The sequence below is a fragment of the Megachile rotundata genome, chromosome 16, assembly GCF_050947335.1.
Source record: "Megachile rotundata isolate GNS110a chromosome 16, iyMegRotu1, whole genome shotgun sequence".
In the NCBI taxonomy this organism is placed as follows: Eukaryota; Metazoa; Arthropoda; class Insecta; order Hymenoptera; family Megachilidae; genus Megachile; species Megachile rotundata.
The window spans coordinates 11,242,004-11,268,125 of NC_134998.1; the positions used below are offsets into that span (position 1 = coordinate 11,242,004).

A 26,122-nucleotide genomic window follows, 5' to 3' on the forward strand; every position below is an offset into this window, starting at 1 on the left:
TACAAATTAGTTTTGCAATTATTTTCTTTGTATCGTTGTTCGATAGTATAATTATTTAAGTATGATCGTTAATTAGGTAATTTCTTTGCCGCGTAGCAGCATTAAATAACAATTTTATCGGGATCTCGAGGAAAGTAGTTAATATCAACGCAAGGCACACCTTATTCTTTCAGCCTGAAATATCCTTATATAACGAGGCGGGAAACTTAAATAAGTTTGCCGTTAAATACTACAAACTTCTGAAATTAGCTCCTTAACTAGTTTTCAACAAAAAGGGGCTTAATGCGAAGCAACGGCTCGAATTCGTAGCCAGATAAAACCGCACGATGAATTGCCTTCTTTCCAGCCGTACAACGCCATTATCCCTTGTACACAGATAACAAAATAATTCTAATTAAGTCTTCACTCTCGTACCTGCAAATATATCCCTCTGAAACGTGTAACATTATATTGCGTACATACATATATCACATGACATGTTCTTCAAAAATATCACATATGTGACATATTCTTTTATGTCATTCGTATGTGACATTTAATTTTTTTTGTCATATGTGTAACGTTGTACCATTTTACAATATCACATGTGTAATGTTCTTTTATAATATTACATATGTCACATATGTAACACATCCTATTTTCATATTATACATATGTGATATTACATTCTTTTATGTCATATGTGTAACATTGTATCATTTTACAATGTCACATGTGTAACAGTATGTTCTCTTGTAATATCACATATGTCACATATGAAACATATCCTATTATGATATTATACATATGTGACATTACATTCTTTTATGTCATATGTGTAACATTATATCATTTTAAAATATCACATGTGTAACAGTATGTTCTCTCATAATATCATTTATGTAACATTACATAATTCATAACATAACCTAAAATGTTCCCTAACTCCGCACAACTTCCAAAGTATTTTTAAGGTTATCTCCTCAGAAGGTCCACAAGATGGCGGAACCCCATAACCGATTATATTACCCTACCTTTCTCGCAGATGCACGTTTAATATAATAATATGCATAAACGCTTATGGAGACCATAAGCATTATTTTTTGCACCCGGTGTACACAGTCCCACGGGAAATTGTATAAAATAGACGGCAGAAAGTGACGTCGCGGAACATCAGCGAAATTGTCTATTCCCCATTACCAGTCTCGTGCACCTACGGCTCTCCATAACGTTAGTATAACAGGGTATAGAGTGGCTGTAAATGTAAATAAGCTACGGAACGACCGTCGACAATTATTGGCCGATCTCATTTTGCTGTGTCACGCACGGTACATAGACCGTGTACCATTATGGGGATCATTCTACTATGTCCCTATACAAAATTCGGGAATTTTCGTTGGGGAATGAATATATTCTATAGGGTGTCTATAATAGATGAATTATGGTGCATAGTCAGCACCTGTGGTGTGTCATTTCATAAATTTTCTGAATGTTCCAAATTTTGCATCGTTCTCAAATCTTCATAAATTCCCAAATTCCCTAATTTACTAACCAGGGAGTACCCACTCTCCCTAGTCCCCCACTCGACCAAATCCCACTCTCCCCACTTCCCACTCTCTCAAGTCCCACTCTCTCCACGTCCCACTCTCTCTAGTCCCCCACTCTCCCAAGTCCCACTCTCTCCACGTCCCACTCTCTCTAGTCCCCCACTCTCCCAAGTCCCACTCTCCCCACGTCCCACTCTCTCTAGTCCCCCACTCTCTCAAGTCCCACTCTCCCTAGTCCCCCACTCTCCCAAGTCCCACTCTCCCAAGTCCCACTCTCCCCACGTCCCACTCTCTCTAGTCCCCCACTCTCTCAAGTCCCACTCTCCCTAGTCCCCCACTCTCCCAAGTCCCACTCTCCCCAGTCCCATCTCTCCCTAGGTCCCACTCTCCCTAGGTCCCACTCTCCCTAGTCCCCTACTCGCTCAAGTCCCACTCTCTCCACGTCCACTCTCTCTAGTCCCCCACTCTCCCCACGTCCCACTCTCTCAAGTCCCACTCCCCCCACTTCCCATTCTCTCCCGTCCCCCACTCTCCCTAACTCCCGCTCCCTCAAGTCCCATTCTCCATAGTCCTCCACTATCTCAAATCCCAAAATTGCCAAAATTCCCCCAACTCCCTAAACTCCCTAATTTCCAAAGACTCAAATTCCCCACATTCCCTAAATTTCCTAAATTCCCTCAACCTCAAATTAGTTTCATCCGAGCATAAATAACGATCAAAAACGAAGAACCGCCAAGCTTGTTCCATTTCGACGCAGTTAAAATCATAAATAAACGAACGAAAAGTTCCGTGCAGTTTATCAAACGACATTGTTTGCCTACAGACGTCGTTTTTCTCTCTCCCATGATTTATGCACGCATTATACAGCGGCACACTTCATTTTTAAGCAGCGTGAAACGAGCGTACGGCATTACCATGAGCGGGGAGTTATCGTGCTCTAACGACTTCGTTTGTGGAACAACTTTGTACTTGGAAATTGTGCGAAAATCGTAAAAGTTCCTAGCTAAACGCAATCTTACGAGGGGATCGAGAATTTCATGGAAAAAATCCGTGATAATGTGCTTGTCGTGTTTATTTTTATTCACTGCGACAGAACGTGTAACTGCATTTAAAATTATAATAATGTAGCTTGATAATGTATTTCCTATGAAACAATTTTGTAAAAAATTTTTGTTTTATGGATATGATTTGTGGTATTTGGAAAGTTGGTTTGGGTCTTGTAAAATTATTAGGGAGTATGTTGATAATGGTATATGTATAGTAATTTGTTAGTGTTGGTAGTAAATTGTGCGAGCGATTATGGTAAGAAAGAAGATATGAGCTATCCACTGTCCCAAGTTCCACTCTTCCAAGTCCCACTCTCCCCCACGTTCCACTCTCTCTAGTCCCACTCTCTCCAGTCTCCCACTCCCTCAAGTCCCACTCTCCCTAGTCCCCCACTCCCCCAAGTCCCACTCTCTCAAGTCCCACTCTCCCCACGTCCCACTCTCTCTAGTCTCCCACTCTTCAAAGTTTCCCACTCTCTCAAGTCCCACTCTCCCCACGTCCCACTCTTCCAAGTCCCACTCTACCTAGTCCCCCCCTCTCTCAAGTCCCACTCTCCCCACGTCCCACTCTCTCTAGTCCCCCACTCACCCAAGTCCCACTCTCCCTAGTCCCCCACTCTCTCAAGTCCCACTCTCCCCACGTCCCACTCTCTCAAGTCCCACTCTTCCTAGTCCCCCACTCTCTCAAGTCCCACTCTCCCTAGTCCCCCACTCACCAAAATCCCACTCTGCCTAATCCCCAACTCTCCCAAGTCCCAAATCTCCCCCTCAATACATACCTAATTTTAAGAAAAACCAAAAATGCTGAAAATCAATAGTAATTCTCCAGAGACTACATATTACCGTAATATCAGCATAGCGGTGGAATATAGTTGGAACAAAAGTTGTATCCGAAGTGGATATCGTAACAGTTTCCCACGGTCGATTAGCGAGGGCGGTTTTCATTTCTCGCTGGTTTCGCGAAATTCGGTCGTTGGCCGCTATCTGGAAATTGTTGAAAACGAGCACGTAGCCGGAATTTCGCGCGAAATCTGCATAAAATCAATCGTCGGTCGCGTTGATTTCGAATTGAAAAACAACAAAACGAACTTTTCCGATCCCTCCTGTCTTCGACTTCTTCCAATTCCTTTTTTTCCCATCTTCCCCTCCCTCATTTCCTCCTTTCACTGTCCTCATTCTTCATCCGTTCCAGTGGCTCGAACTGCTCCCCTTCTTCCCGTCGTTTATTACGATTTGCATTTTTTATCACTTTACTCGCGCCTGGCCGACCCTTGCCGATATCTAAACGAGATCGTAATATCTGTCGATTGGCGACGCTTCATTGGCGATTCCGGGGCCGCGAAAGTAATTGCCAGCCGATTCGTGAGTTCGCTTATTCCGACTGTCTTGTCTGTTTAGAGAGAACGGTAAATAGCGAAACGCTTGCGAAAGGATAATGGCGGATAATGGCCAATTTTAGGATCGAAGACGTTTCGTTGTTACATGGTCTTCTAGGAAATCGGAAGGTTACTGCACGCAAATATTTTAGGATACATGGTGATTCACTCTTTTTGGTTATAGTAAGAATTTCAAATAATAAAGCAAAAAGTTGTACCATAATGTAGTCATACTTTATTACGATATTAATTTTTTACACTGATCTAAAGAAGAGATAGAATCATTTTCTTAATTCGTCAACTTTTATTATTTTATCTAAGTTCGCATCTACATGTTCGAACTTTATTGTTGCTCAAGTTGACAGAAGCAGATTTGAATTTCCCGCCACTTAAGTCACAAAGAAATTTTAACTTCCTTAACAAATAAATTCACACAAATTTGATTCTTGCCACCACGTACATTCACATTAACACGTTTGAATGTTCCCATCACCTCAGTTCACGCAAATCGATTAGAATTTTAACGCGAGGTGAGTGCGGCTTGAATCAAGATGGCGGTCCTTCAAGAATCATTCAGACTTCCATCGTTCCAAACTGTTAATACTTTTTAACATTTTTTAATGTTCTTTAGATAAAAATAATATTTTTGAACAATAGTATCGAGCAGTCTATAAATATATATACAGATTTAGAATTGAAAGGAAGATATTCCGGACAAATACGACTGGCAACCGATGCAATCTCGTTCGTTCGATGCTAGTTAATTATCTGGAATTACGCCACGCGCGGAATTCCAAATGGCTGATACCGCGACGAATGTCAGGGCTAAAACCGGACTACGAAGGACGAGGAAAATAATCGGATTATATGGACAATCGTGCTTCGGAGTGATCGGTTAATCCAGTCGTTACGGTAGTTCGATACATGCCGTGGAGGGACGCGTGCAATTTGTACATTGGATAAAAACAAATATGGATATCTTCCTATTTGCGAGCTCGGAAATTCATCTATTTTCAAATTCCCATCTGTACATTCTCTCCCATTACTCAGAGTACTAAACATCTCAAAATCTCTAGATCCTCAGGTCTAGAAACCTAAGACTCCCTAATATTTTCTCTGTGTTCAGCAAATTAATCTATAGAATTTTTCAAAGTTGCAGTTCAATGACACATTGTTCACAAATCAAATGAACGACATGAAGGTTGAAATTAATGTAGAGGATCTTTCAAAGTTGCAGTTCACTGACACATTGTTCACAAATCAAATGAACGACATGGAGATTGAAATTAATATACAGGATCTTTCAAAGTTGCAGTTCAATGACACATTGTTCACGAATCAAATGAACGACATGGAGATTGAAATTAATATATAGGACCTTTCAAAGTTGCTGTTCAATGACACATTGTTCACAAATCAAATGAACGACGTGCAGATTGAAATTAATATATAGGATCTTTCAAAGTTGCAGTTCACTGACACATTGTTCACAAATCAAATGAACGACATGAAGATTGAAATTAATGTAGAGGATCTTTCAAAGTTGCAGTTCAATGACACATTGTTCACAAATCAAATGAACGACGTGCAGATTGAAATTAATCTATAGGATCTTTCAAAGTTGCAGTTCAATGACACATTGTTCACGAATCAAATGAACGACATGAAGATTGAAATTAATGTAGAGGATCTTTCAAAGTTGCAGTTCAATGACACATTGTTCACAAATCAAATGAACGACATGAAGATTGAAATTAATATATAGGATCTTTCAAAGTTGCAGTTCAATGACACATTGTTCACAAATCAAATGAACGGCCTGGAGATTGAATTTCAACATTGAGCAACAGATAACAGCATGAAAACGGTGACTTAACAAGTGTCGTTCTTTACGGCATAAGGGTAACTCCAGAGTTGACAAAGCAGCCATACAGCACGGTCGTAAATTCCGATCGGATTTACGAGCGATTCGGTGTATTTGTAGTGTGATTTGAAACGATAAAAGTGATAGACTCGTATGAACCTGCGATCACTTTCGTCTTTCCCGTATCGGGCCGGCGATATCGCGAGACCGTGCAAGGAAATCTTTACCCGGCGCTATCTCGGGCTGACGCGGAATGAGTGGCGCGGTATTAACGACAGTAACCCTGGCTGGAACTGCACGGATAGCGTATGCAAAGTAGAACATTAGCATGATGCGCCAGAACACCAGATATATCTTGCCTCCCTCTAGCCTCCCTGCCGCCGATGCGTCCTTCTATCCTCAGGTATTATTAATGACATCATTCTGTGGGACAACCCTGCTTTGGCTTGTAAATGTACGTGTAAACACGCGGCGCGTTCTAGCCGCGATCTGGGGATTCGTTAGCGTACAGAGTGCGTCCGAGTGCGATCCTCCGGGACAATTTCCGCCATTTTGTCGTGCACTGAGGTTACTCGACTTCGGTAAACTGGTAAACCTCCACACTCGGCGATTCGACGGTTCGGAAACTTTTGGGGAATTTAGAACGGTAATTTCAAAATTTAGGGACTTGTGGATTCCCAAATTTGGAAAATGAGGATTTGGATAATTGAAGTTCTGGAGAGTTGGGAATTTAGGCCTACCCAAACACTTCTAGCTTCCCAAAAATTCTCTAAAACTTCCCTGGACCTCTTATAATATACCAAGGAACCTCTCGTTAAAAATTCTCTAGGTTTTCCCTAGAATTTCCAAACGACAAGTTTGAAGAGCTAAAAGCGGATCATCGAATCGAGAGTTCTGAATTTAAATATCGTACAACCGATAAAATCAGAACGAACAAAAAAGTCACTATATCTCGTGAATATCGAGAAATTAATGAAAATTCGGACGGAATCGATACGGGAATCAGAGTGACTGTTTTTGAATGGAGATTTACCGCGGTATCCCCGTCCCCGACGATCCAGTCAATTTAAACGGAAATTTGAACGCGACAGACGAACGTCCGGGGCAACTAGTCTCAAAGGGAATTGCGAGAGAGAGAGAAAGAGAGTGAGCGGGTGAATTGATCGAGTAGGAAGGCCTCCTTGTAAACGTCTCGTTAAGATTGGTCTCACTTTCTCGGCGTTCTCCCTCCGTCGGCTCCAAGGGAGCTGCAATGAGGCGTATAATTAATAGCCTGTTGAACGTGACAGGCTCGCGATAATAATTTTCCGTGAAACGACCATTCCACCTTGTAAAAACCTACGGGCTGAAGGAGGACAGTCCTTCGCGCTGCTTCGTTACCCTCGATGTCGCCGAACAAAAACTGTCTACGTTTATCGCGTGTCACCGGGCGATGCTGTTATTGCATGCGCACACGATCCAAGTAATTCTGCTCTAGTTACGAATTTACATATTTATTATTCCTTGCGTATACGTATTGTTTACGCGGACAGGAAATGTTCACTATATTACCTCGCATGTTTTACTTTATTATACTACCGAATTACCTGGTTTTTACTTCTGAAATTGGGGACTGGTTCAACATTTACGGATTCCATAGTTTCGAATTTTGTAGTCAACGAAGAACTAAAGTATCAAAGTTCAACACTCCAAAATTCCCTAGATCTCAGTTTCTAAATCCCTAAATTTCGTAGACCCCAATTTCCATATCATTGAAGTACTAAAGTACCAAAATTCAACACTGCAAAATTCCCTAGGTCCCAATTTCCAAATCCCTAAATTACCTAGGTCCCGATTTCCAAACCCTCAAATTCCCTAGGTCCCGATTTCCAAGCTCTCGAATTCGCTAGCTCCAAATTTCCATATCACTGAAGTACTAAAGTACCAAAATTCAACTCTCCAAAATTCCCTAGATCCCAATTTCCAAATCCGTGAATTCCCTAGGTCCCGATTTCCACGCTCTCGAATTCGCTAGTTCCAAATTTCCATATCACCGAAGTACTAAAGTACCAAAATTCAACACTCCCAAATTCCCTAGGTCTCAATTTCCAAATCTCCAAATTCCCTAAGCTCCAACTTCCAAACACTCATATTCCTAAAGTTCAAAATTCTCAAATTTCCAATTTCCCTACTTTTCAGTCTCCAAATTATGAAATCTTGAAAAGTACCTAAATCCCTAAAATTCCCTAAATCTCCGAAATCTCTAAAATCCTCAGAATCTCCAAAAGTCCCAGAATCTCCAAAAGTCCCAGAATCTCCAAAATCCCCAGAATCTCCAAAATCCCTAGAATCTCGAAAATCCGAGATACAATCCCTGCGAAACAATCGTCGTATCTGAAAAAAAAATCCACGAAGTAGGTGCAAATTACGACGCCGTCTGTCTGAAATAAATTCACTTCTCCCATTTTGTCCAGTTTTGCGTGGAATATAAAACAGGAACGGACTTATAAAGATGTGGGGCACGTGTATATGGTGCATTGAAATTCAAAGGAGGATAGACACGCTGTCGATACAGTTTTACACCGTCTTCAGATGAACAGCTTATTCAAATTTCCCGCTCGGAAAAAATATCCCCGTGAAATGGCGTCCCTTTTTCTTTTCCGTTTCGGTAGCCGGGTTTTACGCCGTACTATGACCGCCGTTCAGCCGCAGACTCGATTTTACGCTGCAAATGTTCCTTGCCTCGAACAGTCTGATCGAATTTCGATGGCATTTTCGCGTGACGAGCAGGAAATATTGTTATTTCACGGACCGTATCTTGCCTCCTTTTACGCCGTATCGAACCACTTGGAGGAACGTCGTCAAGATTTTTCAAGTACCGTCGTAACACCTTTCTGGAGGAGAACACAAAAGAAACTTGTCGGATAACCTAACTTTCTCGCTAAACTATCGCTACGTTAACCTACAAATTTGTTTGAACTAAGTTTGTTTATAGCTGTTACTAAACGTGTTGTTTAGAGATGTTACCGTCGTACGTGCACCTAAAGATCTATTTCGGTTAGGTTAGGTTTATAGATTTACAGACCTATTTTATATTAAATAGGACATTCTATACTTTCTAACAATTTGCAACTTTTTAACATAGGAACTTTAGGTTAGGTTTATAGATTTACAGACCTATTTCATATCAAATAGGACATTTCGTATTTTATAACAATTATCAATTTTTTAACATAGGAACTATGGAATTTTCCATAATTTCTGCAACGTTCTGTGAAAGCAATTACCACGTAAAAGGAAATTAATTCATCTAATTAACATAATTGTCTAGAAAAACATTATAAACAAGATTGTTTATTACCGTAATCGATATTCCACTTTTTACTCCACTCATAATGCCATGTTTTACATTCTATTTGCTTTATGCCATGAAAATAGATTGCATCGTGACATTTGCCCTTAAAGCACATTTAAATTACCCGCGTGTTGCGTACAACGCGTGCGCAAAGTGGTTTTTTGCGTATGTAACGCCTCGGGATATGAATGTTTATCACTGAACTCTTAATTATTGTAGAACGACGCCAATATGCGTTCGATTTTCTGAACGTAACATTTTCAGAGACATTTTTATATACACGTAATGGAGGACCAATTGAATCATCGAAGCTTTTAAAGTTTCAGAGGTACAGCGATTTTATTCTACAATATTTTTATACTTCGTTTGTTGATAAAAAATCCTAAACAAATCGGAATATTTGTACGCAATTAATCTCGATTGGTAGATTTCGAAAACATCGAAATATAACTTGTTATTGCTGAAGCTTCAAAACTACCTCATCAGTTTCAGAGTCAAACTTTTTCCACTAATAATATTTTCCCTCCATCATACTTCCATTTTGTTTAAATGTGAATTATAAAATAGTTTCTCGTTCAAATCGTGCACTGCAAAATATATAAATTCAAGCAAGTTTTCAAGATAATATTACTTGCAATATAAATAATATCACTTGCAATATAAATAATGTAAATCAATATGAAGCACAGTATAAATTTTGTTTAAATGTGAATTATAAAATAGTTTCTCGTTCAACTCGTGCACTGCAAAATATATAAATTGAAGCAAGTTTTCAAGTCAATATCACTTGCAATATAAATAATATCGCTTGCAATATAAATAATGTAAATCAATATGAAGCACAGTATAAATAATAACAATCTATGTAAAGCAATGTAAAGCATAAATAAGCCAACATGAAGTATAACATAAATCGAGCTGGACCACGACTTCCAAGTGCCAACTCCTCAGCCGCACACACAAACTCCACAAAAATAATTTCACCCCTACTTTCAAAACACCCCCTTAATTTTCACAATGCCCCAATATAATTTGCAGCCCCAAAATTGACCAAAAATAATTTTACCCCTACATTCAAAACACCCCCTTAATTTTCAGAATGAACCAATATAATTTGTAACCCCAAAATTGACCAAAAATAATTTTACCCCTACATTCAAAACACCCCCTTAATTTTCACAATGCCCCAATATAATTTGCAGCCCCAAAATTGACCAAAAATAATTTTACCCCTACATTCAAAACACCCCCTTAATTTTCAGAATGAACCAATATAATTTGTAACCCCAAAATTGACCAAAAATAATTTTACCCCTACATTCAAAACACCCCCTTAATTTTCACAATGCCCCAATATAATTTGCAGCCCCAAAATTGACCAGAAAGTGGCATAATGTCGATGCAATAAACATTCGCAGCAGGATCAATTTACCCACGCAATCATCGAAATAATCGCGGGGCAAATTATTCGCGATTGTTTCGCTCGTCCAAGTTGACCGATTTATTTTGGTGTCAACGTTGCGCAAGGGATCGATCGTTCGGCCCATTGGCATTCAAACGTCAATGCCACGTGCTTCGAATCGTTTCACGCGTATGCACGAGCCAGACATTGCGTAGGCGTTAAAAGAGCAAAAGGTCGACGAGTGAACGCTGTCTACGACTTGGATCAATGAACGAAACGGTTTACAGGCAATTACTCTCCAACCGAGGTTCATTGACGCGTGACCAACGCGGTCATCGTAGGGACGTCAAAAATAGAGAAACAAAAGTCCGAGATAAAACAGTAAGCCTCTCACCGTGACAAGACTTGTCAACTGAGTGACGAAGGTTTGTAAAAAACAGTGCCTCAAATATTTTTAATAACTTCTGAAACTTAAATTTAAGCTGGTCTGAAAGCTTACCCGAAGTTTTTGCAGCTTAGGCTTTGAATTATTTATCATTTTCTACTTTACCGACGTGACGCAGTATGAGGCGCCATACACAGTATTTCTGATGTTGTTCTACAATTTGAGGACTTTTATCGACTTTTATCGCGTGTACGACATTAATAATACTTTATTATGCTACCGTAAAGACATGTGCTACATTAGGAAGACATAGATTAGTTAGAAACATTTTTACCGCAAGAAATGAAGCTGTCCGCAAAATTTCACCCGAGGACGCCCTTCCAGCTGAATAAAGGAGAGGTGATTATGTTTTTATGAAAACGGAGGTAATATAATTCCGTAATGTAATAAGGAAAAGCTTCAAGTTGGTGTTCTTTGTTGCGCATTTTAATACCAGCGTGATATGCGGCATATTGCAATCTTGTTAAATCATTAGGTTGCGTTACAAATTTAATAAAATGCGTCGGATGGTTTCCAGCTCTTGGAATCGCGTTAAAGTCTGAAAATTACGTTGCGAATTTAATGAAATGCACTGTCACGCACACACCGTGATATAATTGAAACGTCATCGCTGACCGCTGACACATGAATTTATTTTATCCTGCGAATACACGAAACGAGACAGTTGGTTAATTAAACGTATATAAAAATTGCAGCATTCTTTCTGCGATGTACAGGGCGTTTCAAAATAAATCCTTGTAAAAATAATTTCGAAGTTCGCAATTTTTAAGAGGTGTCAGGGTCTCCATCAGCGCGATTGATTACTGTTCAGTCAGGAAATGACAACGTTGTTAATAACCGCGTGTGCGTCGGCACACAATCGGAATCACGTGCACGCTAATTGCAGTTCCGCAACGCGATCGATGCGGTTCCAAGACGAAACTTGAGATATCGGTTTCTCCGGTTAGGCGTCGATCGATCGCCGTTTAGATATCGCAATCCTCGCGACGAGATAACGAGACCCTAAGATGCGAGTCGCGCCATGCGAATCGATATTCCATAAACACTTGGCCCCATCAACAGTTACCCGCTTTTACGCCGTGCATCTCGCAGATCATAGATAATGGCGGATCCTTTGATCGCACGCCCCGAATACCGGAACACGTCTTTATCGGGCTGATGAGAAAAAAGAACGATGATCGTCGTTAGCGATGTTCCATTTTCTTTTTCAACGTGTTATTAACCTCTTCTGTACGGAAACATTACTACAATATTACTAATACAACATACACTAGTATTACCATCATTTATTACTAATATTACTAATATAGATTTAACGATAAATTGCAATTATTGTACACGGAGGAAGAAAGTCACGACAAATGCATCGTCCATTTTGTTCAAACTCCGCACACTAATCTAAATTAATAATTTCGCAAAATTGTAAGTCGCAACATTGTATGACAGAGAAGATTAATTAGTAAGAATGATTTTGTCAAGGTAATACAGAAAGTGAATACGTTCTGTTAGATAACTAAGGACGAAAGTTTACGGAGGTCACTTTTTGTTGTGAACGTTATTTCTGCTTCATTTCTCACGGCACGAGACGTTGTTCATTAATGCTCTCTTCTTTATGGTCCAAGGGGCAAGGGTTTTTCGGTCAATCGAGTAGACTCCGCTGAAAAGCGGTTAGCAAGGCGGAAGAATTTCACGAGACAAAAAGGAGCCGTGGCAAAAGGAGGATAGACCGTCGAAAGTTATTAAGAGAATTAACGTTGTCCATCGTGGAATTCTTAGACACCGTAATTTCTTGTAAGCGGTGGCTTATGTAAGATTGTTGCATATCAAGTGGAGGATTTCGAAACTCTGATATCATCGTCGTACAAGGTTTGTCTGTACTCTTCAGAGATCAAGGCACCTTTCAGCCATTTTCACAATTTCTTAGTTAAATCAAAATGGCGACCGTTCCTTCTTTAGAAGAGTATCTAACCTGTACAAGTATTGGACTAGTAATAGTACTAGCTCTGAGTCTAGTCTGCACGACTTCATAGACCAAGGCACCTTTCAGCCATTTTCACAATTTCTTAGTTAAATCAAAATGGCGACCGTTCCTTCTTTAGAAGAGTATCTAACCTGTACAAGTATTAGACTAGTAATAGTGCTAGCTCTGAGTCTAGCCTACACGACTTCATAGATCAAGGCACCTTTCAGTCAATTTCACAATTTCTTAGTTAAATCAAAATGGCGATCGTTCCTTCTTTAAAAGGCATCTAACCTGTACAAGTATTAGACTAGTAATAGTACTAGCTCTGAGTCTAGTCTGCACGACTTCATAGACCAAGGCACCTTTCAGCCATTTTCACAATTTTTTAGTTAAATCAAAATGGCGACCGTTCCTTCTTTAGAAGAGTATCTAACCTGTACAAGTATTGGACTAGTAATAGTACTAGCTCTGAGTCTAGTCTGCACGACTTCATAGATCAAGGCACCTTTCAGCCATTTTCACAATTTCTTAGTTAAATCAAAATGGCGACCGTTCCTCCTTTAAAAGGCATCTAACCTGTACCAGTTTCAGACTAACCTGAGACCAGTTTGTACGACTGGAGAGGTTAAGACACCTGTCAGCCATTTTCACAATTTTTCGATTGAATCAAAATGGCGACAGATTTTTGTCTTAGATCTTGAAGAAAAACATAAGACTTTTGTTGAAAACAAAACTAGTGTCGAGTGTAAAAGTAAATAAGGTCCCATGACAGAAGTTAATGGAGTAGATTCGATGTTAATGGAAGTGCCTTCGAAACCCGACATAAAATCATAAAGCGAAGTGACAAAACTCGTTCTGGAATTGAGGTAAATAATGAGGTTCCGTGATAGAAGTTAATGGAGTAGATTTAACCGTAATGGAAGTCACATCGATTCATAAAGGTAGAACGCGTGGAACGACGCGGGAAGCAGGCGTGAAAAGAGCGGAGATCAATCGAAATGTCGCGTCGTTCGAAAATGCAATTCCGCGTCGCTTCAACTTTCAAATATGGAATTTACATTTCACACGGACAGCGGGGCGAAAGAGCGTCTCGGACTGCTACGGCGACGTTTGAAACGCTCTGTCGTTCGTTCCGCTTCCGCCCCATTGTTCCGAGGTGGCTCTGGATGATCCTAAAGCATCGGGACGCCGGAGAATTACTGCGAGTAGCAGCTCTCGACGGTGGAATTTCACCACCGTGGAATAACGATTTCCGTAGACAACCCTCGCTTCCGCCGCTTGAAACCGTGACGAGGTATTAAACGCTGGATATGCTCGTTTTGACCGGACGGCAGATTTGTCAAAATGTTGGGAAAACTGCCACGGTATTTACTCGGTAATCGCCTTCGCTAATTCCCCGGAAAAAATTCAGGGAAATTTTTATAATTTCAGAGATATGCCAAAATCCTAGGAGGATTTTAAGAAAGGGAATTATTGTAACTTCAGAGATAGACACAGCAAAGTCCTAGGAGGACTTTAAGGAAGTCCTAAGAAAGGATCTTAAAGAAATTAAAAAATTAGATTTATTCTAGAGATAGTACAAGGTAGATCCTATTAATCCGGTCTCAAGATGAGAATAAAATTGCACACTTTCTGTTATTGTCCTTTGACACAAGAGACGGCCATTGTCCTGCACATACTCGTTTCTTGCCAGGACCTGTCCCCTTCCACCTGACATGCGTGATGGTGCCGTATCGTGCGATGTCTCATTTGCTGGGCAAGTTGTGCCACGCGAGGTCATTACACGAATCGATGATTCGGCCAACGCGGGGCTATAAATTCTGCCAGGCAATATCGATTCCTAACTGCGTGATACGACGCTCGCTATGAGCCACACTCGCGCGTGTACAGTCGGGAGAAAATTCGACACCGGGAAAAATGATGGTAACGGGGATAGGGGTCTACCTGGGTATAACACCGCTTAACATTTGGGGCCTTGGGACAATTTTAAATTCTGGGGTTGGATTAGAAATTTGGGAAGGGATGTAGGTCTTTAGCGGAGATAGGGATATAGGTCTTTAGAGGTGTAAGAATATGGAAATCTAGGGATTTTCAGGAGTGGGAGTTTGGGGGTATAGGAATTTGGGGATATGTGGATTTGGAGATATGTGGATTTCGACATGTGTGGATTTGGAGATATGTGGATTTCGACATGTGTGGATTTGGAGATATGTGGATTTGGGCATATGTGGATTTGGGTATATGTGGATTTGGAGATATGTGGATTTCGACATGTGTGGATTTGGGCATATGTGGATTTGGGTATATGTGGGAATCGAACAATGTGGGAATTGGGGAGTGTGGAATTGGAGAATTTGGGAATTGGGAAATGTGGGAATTGGGGAAGGTGGGAATTGAGGAATATGGAAATTGGGGAATGTGGGAATTGGGGAATGTGGAATTGGGGAGTGTGGAATTGGAGAATGTGGGAATTGAGAAATGTGGGAATTGGGAAATGTGGGAATTGGGAAATGTGGGAATTGGACAATGTGGGAATAGGACAATATGGGAATTGGACAATGTGTGAATAGGACAATATGGGAATTGGACAACGTGAGAATTGGAAAAATCGGGAATTTGAACTTGAAAACTTGAGAATTTATCAATCTAATTACTTGAAAATGAAAAAATTTGAGATTTGATCTTCGACAACTCCTCGTCCAAAGTTGTTCCGATTGTACCTGAACCCCGATACGCCGCAACGATACGCAACATGATCGCTGGTGCGTCGAAATGCCCCCAAAGTGCAATACCTGCAACCAGCGAATCAATTTTTGATTGCGACACGTGTTTGCGTGCACGCTGCGGATGACGGGTTTGGCGTAGAAATGCGAGGATTTACCGACACACCGCCTGCCAAGAGGAATATCCGAAAACGCATTGTGTTACGCGATCGGATTACAGGGTGTCGATAACAACTCTCGCTATATCGCCTAGATCTAAAGATCCGATGCGCAACAGCATAATAAAACTGCACACGTGTCAACTTCGATTTGACCTCGTCGAACCGCTGAATGAGAGGCGTTCATTTATTTATCCCGTCGGAAGACACACAGAAGCATTGAACGTCAGACTGCAACTGTTCAATGCCGTAAGACCATAATATGCGTTAAGCCATGTGTCGTTTATGTCACCGTTTGGATCTGGCAAGTTTATGACTATGATCTTGAAATATTTCCACGGAGGTCGGTGATGGTAGCTTTGAGGCATGACGCGAAAGTTCCTTCTTGATTATTTTTGTTAATGATCAGATACGAGGTAACGCAAACACGTCTGATCATTTTGATCGGTAAATGGGTCAAGGCAGGTTTATGTGGACAGATCGGATCTCAGAGATGTCTCTCTCTAAATGGACATGTGGATGGGAAGAATTTTGGAGGCTGTCGACTGGTTTGCAGAACTGAGACTGACGTCATATTGTTAGGGAAAATACCTCGGTTTGTATTAGGTTCTTTGGGGAATTTGATTAGCCTTCTGCTGTAAGGCAGACCTCTCTCAGGGTAGACCTCAGTTAGACTACCTCTCAGGTTAATAGTCAGTTACTGTTTTATATACAAAAATAGAAAACTTTAGGTTAGGATCTACTTCAACAGTCAGACTACCTCTCAGGTTAATAGTCAATTACTGCTTTATATACAAAAATAGAAAACTTTAGGTTAGGACCTACTTCATCAGTCAGACTACCTCTCAGGTTAATAGTCAGTTACTGCTTTATATACAAAAATAGAAATATGGGAATTGGGGAATGTGGAATTGGGTAGTATGGAATTGGAGAATGTGGGAATTGGGAAATATGGGAATTGGGGAATGTGGGAATTGGGGAATGTGGGAATTGGGGAATGTGGGAATTGGGGAATGTGAGAATTGGGGAATGTGGGAATAGGACAATATGGGAATTGGGGAATATGGGAATTGGTAAATGTGGGAATTGGGGAATGTGGGAATTGGGGAATGTGGGAATTGGGGAATGTGGGAATTGGGGAATGTGGGAATTGGGGAATGTGGGAATTGGGGAATGTGGGAATTGGGGAATATGGGAATTGGGAAATGTGGGAATTGGGGAATGTGGAAATTGGGGAATGTGGGAATTGGGGAATATGGGAATTGGGGAATATGGGAATTGGGGAATGTGGAAATTCGAGAATGTGGAATTGGGGAGTATAGAATTGAAGAATGTGGGAATTGGGAAATGTGAGAATTGGGAAATGTGGGAATCGGGGAATGTGTGAATCGGGGTTAGGATTTTTTATTTATTTTAGGTTAGGATCTACTTCATCAGTCAGACTACCTCTCAGGTTAACACTCAGTTACTGCTTTATATACGAAAATAGAAAACTTTAGGTTAGGATCTGCTTCATCCTCAACTCTTCCTATATTCCTCAAATCCCACCACAAATACCTTGAGAACTAATTTTGGAACACCCAGTACAGAGTATTGAAATGATGTTTCATACCGAGTACGTGAAAGCTCGTCAGCCTGTTCATTGGCATGCCTCTGAATGGACGCACGAATGCTATCACGCCTATTTACTAACAAGATTGAATTAATTGACAATTGGTCAACATACGTCCATATTACATTTCATTATTCGCTGATGTATCGTGTAAAGCCGCGTTCTATTGGGTGCAGGAAATTAACGCAATACTTCGAACGACGACACGTCAATGGAAATTGATGGCTGCTGAACGAGGATTTTTTCTATATTCATCTTTCTATTTTAACACATTTTTATCAGGGTATTATTAAAAATTATACACATCCTTGGAGCCCAAAAGTAGACTCCCTAAGAATGATAAAATTTCAGGAAATTTTTGTGCAGTAGTAGTTTGTATGAAACAGATTGTCGATTATTACAGGTTGTGGGATATAACGGGTGGGATGTTAAAAAAGTAACAAAATAGAATTGCAAGAAAGGTCCTACATGATTTTCACACAGACCCTGCAGGTACACCACATATGGAGGGTGCAATAGCTTTCTGAACCAAAAGAAGACTACTTATTGGCGAATATCTCTTAATCCGTCAGTTCCAAGACAAAAATCCTTATAACAAGATTTGTAGATCAGGAAATTCTCTATAAAAAAGGTCCTACAAGTTTTTCACATAGACCCAACCACTTCTGAGATAACATGAAATTTGTACTGAGGATGTTTGATAAAAATTTGGGGAACAGATCTAAAAGATCATCGAGGCTCGCGCTCAGGTCCCAGGCGTGTAGATTAATGTCTACGGGCAGGCTTATCGACAATCTAGCGTCGGCTCGAATGGACGTCCGAATTTATCCGGAGCTCTGTAAAATAGACAATAAATTTCCGACACGCTCGAACCGTCGCGTTCCAATTTCTACTTCGGCCTTTTTTTCCCCGTCAGAGTTTGCCGGGGTAAAAAAAATCGGAGCGTACCGAACGGACTGTATCGGATAGTGACGCTAACGCCGAGAAATTTGGGTTAAACGAGAGACGAAGTTTTCTCGTGGCCTAGACAAAGTTGCCACTGGGAACACGCCGCTGTTCGGAACTGGTATTTACTGATACCGCCACTGTTCTCTATCGATTGCGCTATTGATTCCTTTTGGACAGATTCGAACATATTTACCATATTCTCTTTTTTCCGGAGGTTATTTTAGCGATTGTTTTCGTGTCAAGCTTTTTAACGTGGAAACACGTGGAAGTAGGAAGACATATTTGTTTTTTAACTATTTAGCTTTGAAGTGTTCTTTGGATTCTTTGGAAAGATTCTTTAGATCGTGTAATTCAGATGTGGTAGTACGTATAATATGGTCAAACCCGAGTGGGTATTATTACTCACTACGCACAGGCGGTAGCCCTTGCGCGCCCAAACCTGGGCCCGAAAGTTAAAGCGTAATAATGAACAGTTTTCACTGGTATTTTTGGTGAATTCTTAGAGAAGAATACTTGTTTGACAAATATAAACTCTGCTTGTTCACATGGAGACTCAAGTTAACAATACTCTCCATAGTTACTTGAGGTTTATAGAGTTTATCAGTGATATGCATCACATATGACTTCATCATGTGTCAATTTTGTCTACCTATGGACGTATCCAACCTAGCTCTCCTACATCCAACCTTGCTCACACAGTAGCCTGCTCCGAAATACTCAGTTAAAAGTATCTTTTGCGAAGCAGGGTGAAAAACAGAACTACTCACAATTCATCCGTCATCTCGCTCATTCGCGCGCACGTGACCCACGCTCGTTAGTCCGCGGAGTTTCGTTAATCACGATAAACGGCCAGTTGCATGGGCCATATCCTGTGGCCAATAATTGCGTTCCCGGGGCTGGTCGAGGAGGCGTACAGCCAGGTCGGTTCAACGGAACGTCAGAATTCACTCCCGTTACCGAACTTTCTACCGTTCCCAGCGGCACTGAACACTATACCCCTAAGCCGTAAGATAGCCCTGGCGTTTTAGCGGCAATCTAATTTGCCGGGATCGATGCGACGGCAGCCACGTTCGTGCCGGGGAAAGCTCGTAACCTTGCTGTCCTGCTCGTTCGAATCGTTTGGAAACGTACGAAAGGCGACCGGATTTTGCGAGCATTTGAAACCTGCGACACTATGCTCCCGTGTGGAGCCTCGCAGACCCTAGAGTCCACAGAACTTCTGGTTCATTTGGAAGGATAAGTTGGTATTAGATTTTTGGAACGTTTTTGGAGGAAATTATTAGTGGAGGTAACGAAATTATTGCTTAGATGGCGTTGATGCACGTGGTGGCCATTTTGAACGGTCTGAAGCCATTTTGAAGGTCTGTGATGGACGACATAAACTTTTACTGATCTATAATAATAATGAATTACATGTTTCTGTATTAAGATATTATTGAAAATAACATACAGTTCAGATAGAAAATATTTTGCCTTAAATTGCAAAATATTTTACCTTTAAAAAATTGTATCTTGTAATAGTGAAAGAAGTAACAATGAAGATTAACGTGAATAACAGTGAAATTATACATAGGCAAAATTAAGCGCAATAATATAAAAATTTGTTGGAATATTTTTCTCTGCATTTTTTCACCTCGAAGTCTGAGGATACAATTGTAACCATTCCAATGGCGTGACTCATTCTGTACTATATTTTTAGAGGACAGTTTTTACTTTTTGGCATAATATTGGGCAGAATGATAAACAGCGGTCATTTATTTTTATTCGTCGGTGTGAAGTTTCCTCCCGAAGTTTCCAGTTGGAAGATTTTTTAGTTTAAAAAATGATTTCCTCGTTAGAAAAGTAGTTACCTAACCCACCAATTAATATCTCGATGATAAAACCGTGTAATCATCGCTTGAATAAATTATATAATTAGAATCGTAATAAAAAAAAAAAATGTCGTGACACATTGGAAAAATTGAAAAACCTAATTGATAATATCTTAATTAATACCTGCAACCGCGTCGCAAATCTTTCTCGTTACGCAACGTGTTTTATTTGTGCAAATCGATTATCCGAGTGTCTAACGAATGGAATTAGCGAGCTCAGATATTTGAAACCAAATACATAATTCATGAAGCACTTAAAATTTATTAAAGCCACCTGCCTTGCTCGAAGACAGACATTCCGACCGTTTTTTTAATTCGTGCAGATTTCTCTTGAATGCAATATATCAAACTGCTTATGTCACTGTGATTAAAATTTATATTAGACACATTGTATTTCTGTTTTTATTCTTATTTTAGACACCAGGAGATATATGAAGTTTTAATTAAATCTGAAAGGAGGTCTAAATGGTGTATGTAATAGACTCTCGTTATATTGCCGTTATGTCAGTTTTTACTCTTATTTTAATCACCAGGGGATGTACGATCTTCTAATTAAATCACGGAAGAGTTTTAATTGGTGTAGACAATAGACTCTCGTTATATGGCCGTTATCAATTTTTACTCCTATTTCAAACATCAGGGGATGTACAAATTTCTAATTAAGTCTCAGAGGAGTTTTAACTGATGTACACAATAGACTCTCGCTATATGGCCGTTATGTTAATATTACTGTTTAGAAAATAGGTATTATATTCTATAGGATGTATGCAATTCTTACTACTTGTTGATTAGCAAATTCCTTCGATAAACGCTAATTAAATAGTTCAACATTATTCTAGATCGAAGTAAACTATTTTGATTAAACGTCTAACCTTGCAACACATTCCTGTTGAAACATAAGATAATGATTATCATCGACCCGGAATGTTGCTAATTGCTTGAGAAGCAATTTCCGTACGCTAATATCGCCAATTCATCTTTTTTTATAACAATTCGTTTTTCTAATTACTTTATTCTGTCGCATGAAATTTATCGTCGTCACTGATTTTTCTGATAAAAACATGTAAGTAGATAATATTCTGACATACTGATGTGTTTGTTTATTCATCGACTTATAAATAAATCATCGTTTCTTGTGCACATGGGATGCGTTAGAGCTTGTTATCAGATGCTTGTCATTCTGAGTGAACGTGACGGAATCACGTGTCGTGAGACGGGATTTACGACCTCGCTATACCTCTGCGATCACTGTACGCGCTTCGAGTTATTCAGCAATTTTGTGTAATTTGTCTTGTATTATTTGCCTTCGTAGTTTATGCATGAAAATGATCATAGACATGAATTTAATTTTAATGAAACATGGAGATAATTATAGACGTGAATTTAATTTTAACGAAACATGAAAATGTGACAAACATTTATAATTATTTTTCTTTTTAAACAAAAACTTCTTTCGCGTTTGAGGACCAAATATTCCGAGCAAAATATTTGACTTTACTTTGACCTTGTAACCTCCACGACCTTGGTCCTACAAAATATAATTCCCGAAAACAGTTAGGCAGGAAATCCCGATATAAATTCCTATTAGCATAGCTTCGAGATAACAGAGATTCTTTATTTCGGGTTTGTTACGATCGTATGAATATTTATGGTGGGCTAAAATGTGGATTCTTAAATTGTATTCAGCTCGGACGCTCGAGGAAAGTAAACAGTAACGTTGAACGTTTCCTGGAAGTGATTTGATATCATCAACACGTTCATAATGATTTTCGAAAATGAACGGAATATTGTGTCACGTAGAACGGTGGTAAACAAAAATAATTCCCAGGGAGTACCGCGGTAATATTGAAATTTATTCGTTATTCGATGAACGTGGATGTTCTGCACTGATAAATCTTTCAAAATATTTTGGTATTTTTATTAGAGAACGTCTATCGACGCACACATAGTTTTTAGTTAAACTACTGTTGATAATTTTCTGCTACTATATTGCTTTTCAAGTATGTCAAGCATTTTTTATTATGGTAGTTGTTTATTTTAATATATTGGTATAGTAGTTTACTATTTTATTGTATTACTATACTACTATGTATATTGTTTTACTAGTGCTTTACTATTTTATTGTATCACTATACTACTACATTGTTGTACTAGTACTTTACTATTTTATTGCATCACTATACTACTATATTGATTTACTAGTACTTTACTATTTTATTGCATCACTATACTACTATATTGTTTTACTAGTGTTTTACTGTTTTATTGCATCACTATACTACTATATTGCTTTACTAGTACTTTACTATTTTATTGCATCACTATACTACTATATTGTTTTACTAGTGTTTTACTGTTTTATTGCATCACTATACTACTATATTGCTTTACTAGTACTTTACTATTTTATTGCATCACTATACTACTATATTGTTTTACTAGTACTTTACTATTTTATTGCATCACTATACTACTATATTGTTTTACTAGTGTTTTACTATTTTATTGTATCACTATACTATTATATTGCTTTACTAGTACTTTACTATTTTATTGCATCACTATACTACTATACTGTTTTAATAGTGTTTTACTGTTTTATTGCATCACTATACTACTATATTGCTTTACTAGTACTTTACTATTTTATTGCATCACTATACTACTATATTGTTTTACTAGTACTTTACTATTTTATTGCATCACTATATTCTACACTGTTGTACTAGTACTTTACTATTTCATTGCATCACTATACTACTATATTGTTGTACTAATATACTACTATTCTAGTGTATTACTATACTGCTATACTACTACACTACTATACAATTGTTCTACTAGACCTCTGTATTACTAGACAACTATTGCACCATTTACTACTTTGCTGTTTTACTACTCTACTATTGTTGCTACTATAATATTCAAGTATTTCACCATGTCACTCATTGCATTACAAAATTATAGTAGTGTCACACTATTCTACTATTTTACTATACTATTATAACAGTGTTTCATCATTTTATTAGTTTATCATTTTACTGTCCTACTGTTGTATTATCCTGCTACTATAGTATTCAAGTATTTTACTACATCACTAATTCTACAACAAAATTATTTGACTATTTCACTATACCACTATTATACTATTTTATTATGCTACTCTACTACTATACTAAATTTACTTTTGTTCGTCAATTTACCAAGTGTAGACCTACATGAAGTTCTACATTGTTCATACCGACTTAATATTTTCAAAAAAAATTCCAAAAAAAGAATTCCAAAAAAAAATTCCAAAAAAGAATTCCAAAAAAGAATTCCAAAAAAACAATTCAAAAAAAAGAATACAACAGTAGCCATGCTTACCCAAACAATAACACTACTACATATCTTATTCATGTCCCTATAAGTCCATCATTAACCATACATTTTGACATAACAGTTCATACTTAATTTTATATTAATAAATAAAAGAAACACTCACATGTGAAATAAACCGACGGTTCAAACCTTCCGATCACATTCGCACGTTCAAGCACGCACTTTCCCAGAAATTTTGCGCGGGAAAATCTGGCGGGAAATTGAACTCGCACAGAAATCAAACGCGGTCGCGACGAGCACGTGGCGAACGAGGCTGCGATTCTATCGCGATCGATCGTAGCCGAGGTGTCACTGGTTTGCCACTAGCGGACATCCTCGCGATTTATAAAGCCTCGTCCGCTCTCTGACTTCGCTCGGTGTCGTCCGGTTCGTTATTATTCCCCTGCCAGCACCGACTCCCCCCCGCCATTTCTAACTGCCGGTGCACCCGCTCCTGTTACGCGGACCAAATTGGCGCGAATTTCAAACCGCTTATTTGCGCTCGTGCCCGCAACTCGTGTTTAACTTCCTCTTATACGGGATCTACTGTTATGTGTGTAATTAGATAACCTTGAAATGTACTGTTGGGTTGTCTGGACGCTGTTAAGCGTTTCTGAGGTGTTATTTATTAATAGTAAATTTATATGTTATTAATAGTAAATTTATAAATAAAGCTATGTGGAAATAAATGCAATGTAGTTATAGGACTCTTGTAATTTTTATTGTAGTTATAATACAGTGTTGTAATAATAACTGTAGTTATTACAGTATAATGTTATAATAATTTTTGTTATAGAGATTATAGGTTTGTTTCACAGCAACTTTTATTATAGTGACACTGTGTCACAGTAATTTTGACTGTAATTGTTACAGTACTGTATTATAATAATTTTTGTTATAGTTATTGCAGTTCTATGTTGCAATAATTTTTACTACATTCGTCATAATATAATATTATAACAATTTTTATTGTAATTATTATAATCTTGCACTACAGCAACTTTGTTGTAATCCCTATGATACTCTGTCAGTAATTTTTGTTTTAGCTGTTAGGATACTGTGTTACAATAATTTTTATTGTACTTGCTATAGAATAATATTACAGCAACTTTTGTTATAGTGCTTATAACACTGTGGCACAATAATTTTTACTATAATTGTATAGTACTGTATTATAATAATTTTTGTTATAGTTATTGCAGTTCTATGTTGTAATAATTTTTACTGAAATTATCATAATATAATATTATAACAATTTTTATTGTAATTATTATAATCTTGCACTACAGCAACTTTGTTATAATCCCTATGATACTCTGTCAGTAATTTTTGTTTTAGCTGTTAGAATACTGTGTTAGAATAATTTTTATTGCACTTGCTATAGAATAATACTACAGCAACTTTCGTTATAGCTGCCATGACACTCTCTAACAGTAATCTACAAGGTTTGATGAAAATTAATGAGTCCACAGTCTAAGACCTTGAAAGACTCAATTACCAAAGCAAAGTAACCAAACCAATTACCCAGAAAATAATACCCCAAGTATAAAACCTTTTCCTCCTACGACCATGAATTAACCTTGAGATGAAAGACCACGTTCGATCGGAAGAGGTTTTATTTCGAGAGCAGATTACGAATTCGCAGGATGTTATGTTGCACACGAGTACATTTCTCGCTGAATGCCGGTTCGCCATAGCATCGAGATAAGCAGCACGAGATTTGTTAAACAAACTTTCCCACGCATGATGACGCATAGGAGGAAACAGACGAGCAGCAACGAACTCTTTCATGCCGGCAAACAGATAAGCAGTGTAACGTGCAAATGTCTGCACTGGAACAATCTAGATAGGCGAATCGAGCCGCCATTCATAAACAGACGTCTCTCCAGCATCGTTGATGCACGAAGATACTTAACAACAGCAAGTCGCGCGATAAAGAACGTACTTGCGAGTGCTGATATCGATTATCTTTGATACTCTGTTTATGTTAACTCAGCCAAAGGATTATTTATTGCTTACTGCAGAGATTTCGTGTTTTGCCATCTGCAAAAAATCGAGATAATGTTGAGATTGTACTTTTTTTTTGAAAGACCTCGTTTTGCTGTCAATATTTTCCTCAGATTACGCACAAGTACAAAAGTTTTGTAGACAAGTTCGTACGATTTGTAAACAAGTTCGAAAGTTTGACATGTTCCCTGTTTTATTTTAAAAAATTTTTCATGGGAGAAGCAAGTTACGGTTTGAACAATATTTAATAATAAATTGTTGGGTGAAATGGTACGTGGTTAATGGAACATGGAACATTTTGCACTCAACGAAGTCGAAAGCATCGAACGCATATTTTCAGCGTGATATTACAGCTGATAAGAATTAGGTTCAACGATCCGTGTGTGACATTAGCCAGACATCCACTGGTCCTTAAAACTCTATTGACCGAAAACCTGGGACTTTGCGGAAGTTTTGGTGATAAGAAATTGGATGTGGTTGTTGCAAA

At 38.7% G+C, this 26,122-nt stretch overlaps 2 protein-coding genes across 4 annotated transcripts in view; one reads left to right on the forward strand and one right to left on the reverse strand.

Annotated features, from left to right (window-relative positions):
• LOC143266094 (uncharacterized) overlaps positions 1-24,013 on the reverse strand; it is a 47,733-nt gene extending 23,720 nt beyond the window's left edge. Inside the window, exon 1 of one of the 2 annotated variants that reach the window (XM_076541716.1) lies at positions 23,753-24,013. In XM_076541716.1, the coding sequence (XP_076397831.1) occupies positions 23,753-23,754 (2 nt within the window). In that variant the 5' untranslated portion in view covers positions 23,755-24,013. Of the gene's footprint in view, positions 1-19,164; positions 19,361-23,752 lie in introns of those variants that run through there. The other variant, XM_076541715.1, reaches the window with a different exon arrangement.
• The window catches only part of LOC100882742 (uncharacterized), a 101,761-nt gene that overhangs the window by 47,898 nt on the left and 27,741 nt on the right, over positions 1-26,122 (forward strand). The window lies entirely within an intron of this gene.